The sequence below is a fragment of the Camelus ferus genome, chromosome 20 (genome assembly GCF_009834535.1).
Source record: "Camelus ferus isolate YT-003-E chromosome 20, BCGSAC_Cfer_1.0, whole genome shotgun sequence".
Taxonomy (NCBI): domain Eukaryota; kingdom Metazoa; phylum Chordata; class Mammalia; order Artiodactyla; family Camelidae; genus Camelus; species Camelus ferus.
In genome coordinates, this window is record NC_045715.1 from 24420149 (window position 1) to 24430323 (window position 10175).

Below are 10175 nucleotides of genomic sequence, written 5' to 3' on the forward strand. Positions count from 1 at the left end.
AGAAAACTAAGGCTCAGAGCCATTAAATCTTTTTTCTCCCCGCTACAGATAAACATTTTAGAGCCACAATAAGAGATACGGCTTCAAAAGAAAATATCTGGGAGAAACAAAACAAGTAAATAATTGGCATAGCTTTCAGCTAATGGCGGAAACATACAAATGGTTATTGTTTTCTTGAGAGCAAATTTAAATAAATTTTAGCAATAAGTTAGACTCCACTGAAAGGGGGTAGGGAATACCGGGCAAACTTCCTAGCTGAACTCACTGTTTTAGAGAGGGAGATCTTCGTGATTTTTTTTGACACATTCGCGGTATTTCTCTCCCCAGAGTTAATTATTCTCGTGGCTGTGTTCTTTTTTTTTTATGGAAGTGGAAAACAAAGTGAAGTGTGAATGACCCATGGGTCCCACCCCTGCCCCCAGGTCAATACCGTTGCAAGGAGACAGGCTGGCACTCGTTTGGCGTCCCAGAATTTAAATTCAATCTTCTTCAGGAACCTTCTTTCACTGTTATTTGCTAAAGGTGATCGTTTCCAGACTGCCTGACCAGTCTCATTTGCCATTGAGTTTCTAGTAAACATTTCAAGAGTCCAGGATGATGACGCTACCATCTCTGCCAAATCCTGCAGTTTGGGTGAGAGGTGGAAAACCAGCCAGAGTTGGGCAGCCCTTCCAGGATCGGGCTTTTCCTTAAGTGTGGGACCTGGGCGGGCACAATCTGGTGGCAGCTCAGTCACAAACAGTTCCGTGACCTTGAGAGCAACTCCGTAGCACGTTTGCAAAACTGACGGTCTTAGTTCCAGCCTAACCGCTCACAAGGATAAAGTAATTAGTGAATTCATCTAATACTTTAATCTCATTAGAAGCAAAAGGCTCTAAAGGCGCCTGGGAACCCTAGCCTATTTGGAGATGAGGGAGGGGGGACTGAGGGTAACTCGAATGTCTGCAGCGGGGAAATTACACTCTCCGGGCCTCAGGCGACCAGAGCGTAACAGCGCTCGTCTCCGCGGACAAGGCGGCACAGCCAGAGCGCGCTCCCAGTAACCGCGGTTCTCGCTGCGTTTGTAGCTGCTCCGTCACGACCTCCTCCGCTTTTCATTGGGCGAGCCCGTCCAATCATGTGACTCCAGTTGGCGTATAAATAAGGGCGGGGAGAAGGCGGTGGTCCGCCATTTCGTGGACGCCAGGTCAGCGAGAGCATCTGCGGGAGTCTCGCGTGTGGGGAGCGGGACGACCCTGCCGAGGGTGTGTGGATTTGAGCCTCCGCGTTTTTAACACAAGATCTCGGTAAGAGACCAGCGACTTAAGAAATGAAGTGGGAAGTGGAACTTAACAGGACCCAGGTCGGGCCGGGCCAATGGCGGTGCCAGACTGAGACAAAGAGACGCAGCCGCCATTTTGTGACGTTCAGCACGGGGCGGTGGCGGGGGCTCTCGGCCCTTGGGAGGATGTTCCCAGGTCTGGAAGTGGAGGTGTTTTTAACCCTTCACTGGGAGTGATAAGCCAGAAAGTGAGATTGCCCGAGAGTTGAGGCGAAGAGGAACTCGGTAATCGGTTGTACTCGGGGCCGCGGCCTTTGAATTTATGGCGCCTTTTTTGGGGGTGGGGGGGGGGCACGTTTTCTCAGGTAGCTTCTCAGGATTTTTTCAAGTCACGAATCAAGACTGGATCTTTCGACCCATATTAAATGATTTCTGTAGTCACCTCATTTTTGTAATTTTAACTTGATTTCACTTTATACAGCCTGAATCTAGTTGTTTTTTTTTTTGAAACCGATCTTCCTTGAGCTGAATTGTTCTTGTAGCTGCTTCCTGTTAATACGTAGGCCTGAAACTGGTCACGGTAGTGCCCCCCCCCCCCCATTCCCTAGCAATGATTTAGTCTCAGAACTTTTGGGCACAGGGTGAGGTCATGCAAATAGGATGTGTCTGGACTGGCTTTTTAAAATTTGATTAGCCCAGAGTGAGAACATGGTGTTTGTCAACAGCCCTTCAGCTGAGTTATGGGACAGGCTGCTTTTTCTGTGCAATTGATACTGGCTTATAAGTTGACTAGATTTATTGCTGAGGCGCCTTTATAAGTAGTGATTTATCAGATGTAAGCCCACAAAGTGCCGTAAAATCATAACGAATACCTATTACCCCCACCCGAGGTGAAAGTAACGTAAGATTCATTTTAAAGTGCACGATTCAGAGGTATTTGGTACAGTCACAATGTTGTGCAACATCACCTCTAGTTCCAAAACATTTTATACCCCCTAAGGAGAGCTGTACACGTTAAGTAGCCACTCCCTGTTTGCCCTATCCCACTCCTCCCCTACCTAGCCCCTGGTAGCCACTACTCTATGGATTTACCCATTTTGGATATTTCATATGCGTGGAGTCTAAATAAGTTTGTGCGGTTCTGCGTCTGGTATCTAATTTAGCATCCAGCCTTCAAGTTTGTAGCATTTATGAGTACTTCATTCTTGAATTGTACTTCATTCCTCTGTTGCGGATAATTTAACCATTTGTTGCTGAACTTGGGTTAACATCTTTTGGCTGTTGAGAATACAGTGAGGTACAATTTAAAAAGTTTGTCTTGCTGCTTGTGGATTATGAGGCTGGTTAAGTTTAGTCTTGTGAAGGCACATTTGTATCACTTTTCTAGTGGTTTAGCCTTAACTGCTGTATTTCTTAAGCATTTCATTTCGGTTTTTTTTTTTTTAAGTATTGTCAGTTTACAGTTCATTTTGTTTTTGAGTCTTCAGGATTTGCTTACCTTTCTCAGTGCCTGTTGAAAAAAAATTTTTTGAGGTTCATTGAAATAGCAGGTAAAGTCCCTAACTGCCTACTTTGTGGTAAATGCTCCTCCAGGGTATTTTTCCCCCCCATTTTTTTGGGGAGGCAGTCTTTTGTTTTATTTTTAATGCAATTTGTGCTGGCTTCCAGGCAGTTATCTGTAACGATTGGGGTGAGTCTGGGTGTTTCAAGGGCAGTACTTTTACTTTTTTGGTTTTTAGTATTTTTGAATTCTTTCCAAAGACTAGTTTTTTTTCACTGTGTGGATTATGATATTTGGGGTATTTTCTTTTTGTTACAGAAATGCATCGTGATTCCTGTCCATTGGACTGTAAAGTTTATGTAGGTAATCTTGGAAACAATGGTAACAAGACTGAATTGGAACGAGCTTTTGGCTATTACGGACCACTCCGAAGTGTTTGGGTTGCTAGAAACCCTCCTGGCTTTGCTTTTGTTGAATTTGAAGATCCTCGAGATGCAGCGGATGCTGTCCGAGAGCTAGATGGGAGGTAATTTACTAATTTATACTAATGGTAAATGTTGCTTGTGTTTTAATATTTAAAATCTCTAGGATACGTGACTTCTAGATGGCTTCTTGGCTGTCTGAAGTTGATGTTATTGGAGATTCACATAAACCTGTTTTTGGAATCAAAAGGACTGAACAGTTTTAGTGAAGGTATGTAGGAAACATTTCTGTTCAGTTGACCATTGAAGAAAGTAACTTTTAACAGTCCTTGGTTGAGTGGATAGGTGCATTCAGAAAACCCTTGAGACGTTTGAATCTAAACCTTCCATAGAGCACTGTTGTCCCCTTTCAATTGTTTGTAGAATAATTGTGGAATCAAACATGGCCTTGTGGCCACAAACTGATTGTAGTTGGATAGTGGTTACATGGGTTTATTGTACCATTATCTTTTACACAGGTTTGAAATAGTTTGGGAAGTGTGTGGATCATACAGCTATTTCCCTTTGCATTTACAGTGTCCTATTACCTGTTGTAACACCTGTGTCTTCCAGTGAACAGGTGTTGTTTCCCTTCTCCTTCCTGGTTTTGAAAACCATTGGATTTCATGAAAGCAAGAATTCAATTTTCAAGATCCCAAAATTAAGGGGTCTGAGGGTTGGCAGTACAGCTTTATAAAAGGTCATTTATTTAAGTAGATTACAGAAATTAAAAATTTTCCAGGGTCCCACCTCTTCCTAGTCATTTTCCAAATTAAGTGGCTTATCTAAATTCAGTGTTTGTGGACCAATGAAAAGGTGGGAGATAACTATTTTTCTGTATTCTCAGCTGCAGTTTATTATGTATGTGTCAACTATTGTGTGGTGATTGGGGGGAGATGGTGACGTTAAATGACCAGAATGCTTCTGTCCTGTTTATTGCTGTTTAATTGGTTGGGGGGGGAGGTGGAGACCGATGAATACAGTATAGTAAGATTAGTAAACAGTTGTTGGGACCTCAGAGGAAGTCACAATAGGATGTACAGATGAACTAGTTCTTTGAGGATGAATCCAGAGGTTTTCACACTTAAATTGCAGCTGTTAACATTGAGCCCAATGGTCTGACTAACAAAGATGTAAGGAAGTTGGTGTTCTTTACTAGAAAAAAATGAGGGAACTGAAATTTGTTTTGGTATTAAGGATTCTGCAGACATTCAGGTATGTTCTTTGCAAAGAAGCTAACTATAGGAGAGTTGTTTTGTTTTGCTTTGATACACTTGAAGGTCAACTTTGCTGCTTTAAATTTAACATTTCTTGCCCCCTAGAACACTGTGTGGCTGCCGAGTAAGGGTGGAACTGTCCAATGGTGAAAAGAGAAGTCGAAATCGTGGACCACCTCCCTCTTGGGGTCGTCGCCCTCGAGATGATTATCGGAGAAGGAGTCCTCCACCCCGCCGCAGGTACTTAGAGCGTGTTTAGAGGTATTGATGTAATGGAGTAGCTAATAGGAGCAGGTATTTCTCTTAAAGTTTTTGGTGGGTTTTAAACTGAAGAATCAGAGGTTTTTATGAAACATTTGCTGGGTGTAGTTTGGGGTATGTGAGTTGTGCTGAGTGTTGGCTTTTGTCTTTAGATCACTGTTCATGTTGGTAGTGAGTAACTTCTATCTTGGATCTATCTTCTAGTTCATCTTCTAGTTGCATCTTTCCAAGTCTTCCCTTATACTTCAATTTAGGCCTTTTTCCATTTCTTGACTCCATAATGACAGACATTACATTCAACTCTAGCTCTTCACAAAAATGTGTTTTCTACTATTAGCACGATTGTAATATTTATCAAACAGGCAGCTGTTTTAATGTTAACTGGTAAATTAGATATCATTTCTGAAACTAACTTAAGTCACTGACCAAAAAAGGGGGCTAAAGTAATCCCAGTCATCTGTTCTTCAAACCCAAATAGGAGAGAATTCAGTTTTTTTTATAATTGAAAATGGCATCATTCTTGGGCCAGGCAGTATTGTCTGGATGCTGACTCCACATCTCCTCAAAACTTCAAAATAGTTTCTATAGGACTGAATTTACCTCTTACAGGTGAGTGGAGTCCTTCTAGGAGATAGGAGTTCAAAATCTTGCCCCTTTTGCTGTGTTGAAAGACAAAACAACACACTGTTGCCCATCATAATAAAGAGTATTTGTTAGCTAATAGATGGTTGTACTGATGGCTTGTTTTTCATTTTTTTTTGTGCTTTTTGGTCCATCTATTAATAAAAATGAACCCCGTTACAGAGTCACCATCATGTCTCTTCTCACCACCCTCTGAGTCTGCATTAGCCAGTCAACTAGCCCTTTCAGCGTCATGTGACCAGCGCGCCCCATTCAGCTTGGCTGGTGTCGTTTCACATGACCCAGGCATGGCCAGTCGTCAGGTTGCACCGCCCTTTGGTTCCCGAGCATGCTGTTTTCTCTCAGCCTTCTCTCCAACCTTAACCAAATCGGCAGCAGCCACCTCGACCGCCCACACATTCCTGGCCAATCAGCTCAGCTGTTTATTTACCAAATGTCTTCACAACAACTACAGCAGCAGCCTTCGGCTAACAAAAAAGCAGGAAAAATCCACAACACCCCCTTCGCCAACCAACTAAATCCAACGCAACATCTGGCAAAACCTTTTCAGCAAATTCTTCCTGGCCGTCAGTCCGGCAGCCTCACCTCACCATTTCTAGCTTGTTGAAACCCAAAAACTAGTAAGTTTTTCCTGCTTATACAGTTTACTGCTGGTTAAAATAAGGAGTAAGCGGCTTAAAGTAATTCTTTTTTCTGGATCAAAGGCTGGCTGTGCATAATTGAATGGTAACGTACATATATATTGCTTGAATAAAACTTTTAAGGGTGATAGGGAACTCATAATGTAACTAGACCTTCAAGTGAAACTTATTTGCATGTGTGAGATGCCAAACTAAAATTTTTAATAACTCTAACAGATTTAGCTTTCTTTTCTAGCAAAAATTTGTTGTATCCTATCACCTTTAAATGGTTTTACTAACAGTTCTCAAATTTTTTAAATTTTGGGGGTGAAGTGGGCCAAGCTAAGGTAATTTTGATAAGCCTAAACACACTCTTAAATGTGACGATCACAAATGCAGTTCTAATGTAGCACTTAATGGCATCAATATTTACACCTAGCGCGTTTTCACAGAATTACACTATCCACCTGGTACCTAAGTCTTGTCATGGACTTACAGGTTTGCATGGGTTCCAAATACTGGTTTATGGTACTGTTTTTGGAACTACTTGTGGGACTACATTTTGGTGTGGTGTTTGGGTAGTGAAGTTAGTTTGACGTGAAGTCTTGCATTGGACAGATCTGCTGTGAAGCATTCTTTGTTAAAGTGAATCCATGGTTGGAATACCTGCTTTTCACTTGAGCTTTTGGTTCCTTAATCCTTCTATGCCTTTTTTTTTTTCTTTTCTTTTTTTTTTAATTTTTAATTTTTTGGACGATGGGTGCCAGTTCTTCGGCACATTCACTGGGCCCAACAGTGAGATTGAAAAGTTGGGAAATGCCTCACGCCATAAATGCTAATCGACAGTTAGCCTAATTTTCCTGTTTCTGCTTTTAGATCTCCAAGACGGAGAAGCTTCTCTCGCAGCCGGAGCAGGTAAATAACTACCATTTTGGGGGCCACATTCTTAGGCATGCAAGTGTTTTGCTGTTCCTAAGGTGTTTTCCAAGCGATGTGGTTATTGGTAATAGACTTTGATTTTAGTAATGAATTAAATAGCATGTAGAGCCAGTTGTAAGAATGAACCAGCTTTTTAGTTTTCAGAAACTTGGAAATATTTGTTGTGTATAGTTCTGAATGGCCCTATTTTTCTTTTCTCTGACTTCAGGTCCCTTTCTAGAGATAGGAGAAGAGAGAGATCGCTGTCTCGGGAAAGAAATCACAAGCCATCCCGTTCTTTCTCTAGGTCTCGTAGGTAAGATCTTTAATGATCTATGCCATGTAAGACCTTGCATACGTAATGTGCTAAAAACAAACAGGTCGTCTCTTAAGCCATTTTGACACAATTTTAATAACTTTACCATGAAAAGTCTTTGGATGACATCAGAGTGTAATCAAGTTACAGGTGTAACTTTTGTTTTTCTGTTTCTTTAGCCGATCTAGGTCAAATGAAAGGAAATAGAAGACCTGTTTGCAAGAGGAGTGGTGTACAGGAAATAACTTCATTTGACAGGAGTATGTACAGAAAATTCAAGTTTTGTTTGAGACTTCATAAGCTTGGTGCATTTTTAAGATGTTTTAGCTGTTCACATTTGTTTGTCTCTTGGAACAGTGACACATAAAGATGTAATTCTCTATGGTTTAAAATGGATCATATGAGGCATGTAATACCAAGAATTGTTACTTTACAATGTTCCCTTAAGCAAAATTGAATTTGCTTTGAATTTTAGTCATACATAGACATAATAAACCTCTATAATAAACTTCTAGCTCCTCCAGCTAAAGTGTGATTAATACTATGGAAACAAAACTGGCAAAAATTGTAATGACTTTGCATAGCTGGGATATGGTATGCAGCTATAGTTGAACAAGCAGTCTAAAAGCTGCTATGAATAAAAGCCAGCAGGTAAAAATTAAAGCTGCACCATTAAGCTAGATTAGAGGTTTTAAAATCTCACTAGTCTTCACACTGGACAAGAGGTTGTCCAGTTGGTGTAGAATCTTAAGTTTCAAGAAAGTTAGTTTACCTTTGCTTTAGGTCATAAGTTCTTTTTGTGATTGCTGTATATGAATACATAGCTTTTTGTAACATTCTTTATTGGGAAATTTGAGACTATCCAAGATACCAGTGTCCTGCCAGTTTAAGGGTACATTGTAGAGCTGAACTTCTGAGTTACTGTGCAAGATTTTTTTTCATGCTGTCATTTGTAATGTTTTGTGAGAATCCTTGGGATTAAAGTTTTGGTTACAATTGTTGTTTAACCTGAAAGCCTGTTTTTCCTTGCAAAAGTAAAATCTGTGAGCTTGGTACCAAGTCCAGGTATAACATTCCTATTGGAAGCCATACTTATTTTCTTGTAAAGTGCTTTTGACAATAAAAATATTAGCATAATTATGTAATAGTCGAACCCACTATTACCATAGTTTCTTGTCCCATAAAAGGCAGTTGGTTACACAAATCTTACTTTGTAAGAAACACAATTGAGGCTTTTGAAGAAAAGGGAATTTTTGGTTGTCCACCTAAGTGGTAATACATTTTTTTTAGGAGTAGAAGCCAGTTCAAAGTCTTTGATACTCAGTGACCAACATTTTAAAGTACAGCCATCTGATATATTATAACCCAAAGTTACCATAAAAAAGGCTTTTATCATTAGCATGAGAGCTTTCCACAAAGCTTTAAAAATTGCTTCCATTTTATATAATTTGAGGTTGCATGGGAATTCTAGATTGATCCACCATGATGTAAAATCCACTATGGTCCAAATGTAAGTGCAGAACTGACTATGGAGGCCTGCATAACTTTCCTCTTAGAAATCTAGAGGAGTTGTGACTTCAAATTTTTGTGCAAGTAGATTAATGCAACAGTCTTGTGGCTTAGTTTCCTTAAATGTGCTAAAGATAGTTTTGGATTATGCTGTACTGTCTTTAATATGAAAGATAAGTCATTGCTTTAATCTTTAAGGATATTTTATAAGATGTAGGTTCTAAAGTTATTTCCAGTGGTCCTTATCGGGAGAAGAGAGTTATTGGTGACACGGGAGAATTGCCAGTGAAGTTCAGTATGAGCCTTAATATAGAAGACACTTTGAGACTGCCTGTTGACTTACTGGGAGCTCTGGCTTTGGGCCTTTAGTCTTGACATTTCATAGCCTAAACTTTGTTAGGAGCAAGGCAAGATAGCTAATAATTCATGGAAGTAATATGGTACATCAATAATTACACTGCTCTTATAAATTTATAAGGGCATTTTTGGCAGTAAGCAACTTGCTGAAAGTTTTTTTTTTAAAGGATGGTAGCTTATGGCTATAATGTGGCTAAACAGAACCTGATAAAAAGTCAACCTCAGGGAGCTATCTGACCTTACGGTCCAAATTTGTAATCACTTTAACCAGAAGCCCTAGCACAGGTTTATGGCTTGTAGAAAAAAAAAGGAAGACAGAAATGGTTAAACCCTTGCATTCTGCATTTACATTATGGCTATTAAAAGGTCTATAGTTCCTGTAATTTCTGAAATTACAAGTCCCTTTAGCCAGTTGTTATGCATCCTAAGTTGAGTATGTTAATGAAAGCAGTCACAAAAACTTGACTTTTGGGGTAGTGATTACATGTGTTCACGAGAGGTCACTTAATACTTGGTGATAATGTAAGGAAACATAACATTTGAAGATTATAGTTGGTTTTTATACTTGCAAGAATATATAACATTTTGTAGTTCTCAGTTCATTGTGGGTTACTTATGACTTCCATGTCTTAAGCAGAAAAAGGTGAAGACAAAGATAAATTAGAGAAATTTTATGAGATGTAGATACCATTTATCTAGGTTTATACTCTTTCCAGTTCAAAAGATCACATGGTCAGTAGATGGCATCTCTACCTTTTTAGTTAGACTCCTGTCTGGATGGGAAATCCTGGTTGCTTTTTATTGTAGTCATTTAGTTCATATTCGTACTGCGCTTTATCTGGAATGACAGAAGTTTTTCAAAATCACAGCCTGATTCCAGGCACATTGATTAGTTTTCCCATCCCTGGTTATATAAGAACCACTGGTTTAGTACTTTGTCTTAAATGTGCTTTTATTTTCAGAATCCTAAACATGATTTAGTTGTCAGATCTAGTTTGGTGGGTAATGTCTTCTAGTTGTATATTTTTGTACTAGACTGTTGCCTTCTGGTTTTTCTTTTCTTTTTTTTGAGAACATGAAAGATTTTTATAATTAAAGTAGCTGAAGAAAAA

The 10175-nt window shown here is 39.7% G+C and overlaps 1 protein-coding gene across 1 annotated transcript; it reads left to right on the plus strand.

The window, feature by feature from the left end:
* Positions 1-1145: 1145 nt before the first annotated feature.
* Positions 1146-10175, plus strand: SRSF3 (serine and arginine rich splicing factor 3). The gene is made up of 6 exons (XM_006195298.3): positions 1146-1286; positions 3081-3288; positions 4546-4680; positions 6840-6878; positions 7111-7197; positions 7377-10175. Exons 2-6 carry the CDS (start codon positions 3083-3085, stop codon positions 7402-7404), a joined length of 495 nt encoding a protein of 164 aa, XP_006195360.1. The 5' UTR covers positions 1146-1286; positions 3081-3082; the 3' UTR covers positions 7405-10175.

What these genes read in the sequence shown, in the direction of transcription:
- SRSF3 (XM_006195298.3), top strand. Translation starts at nt 3,083, where the DNA reads ATGCATCGTGATTCCTGTCCATTGGACTGTAAAGTTTATGTAGGTAAT. An exon ending in GTCCGAGAGCTAGATGGGAG is followed by an intron (nt 3,289 to 4,545) that starts GTAATTTACTAA and finishes CTTGCCCCCTAG; the next exon opens with AACACTGTGTGGCTGCCGAG. An exon ending in TTCTCTCGCAGCCGGAGCAG is followed by an intron (nt 6,879 to 7,110) that starts GTAAATAACTAC and finishes CTCTGACTTCAG; the next exon opens with GTCCCTTTCTAGAGATAGGA.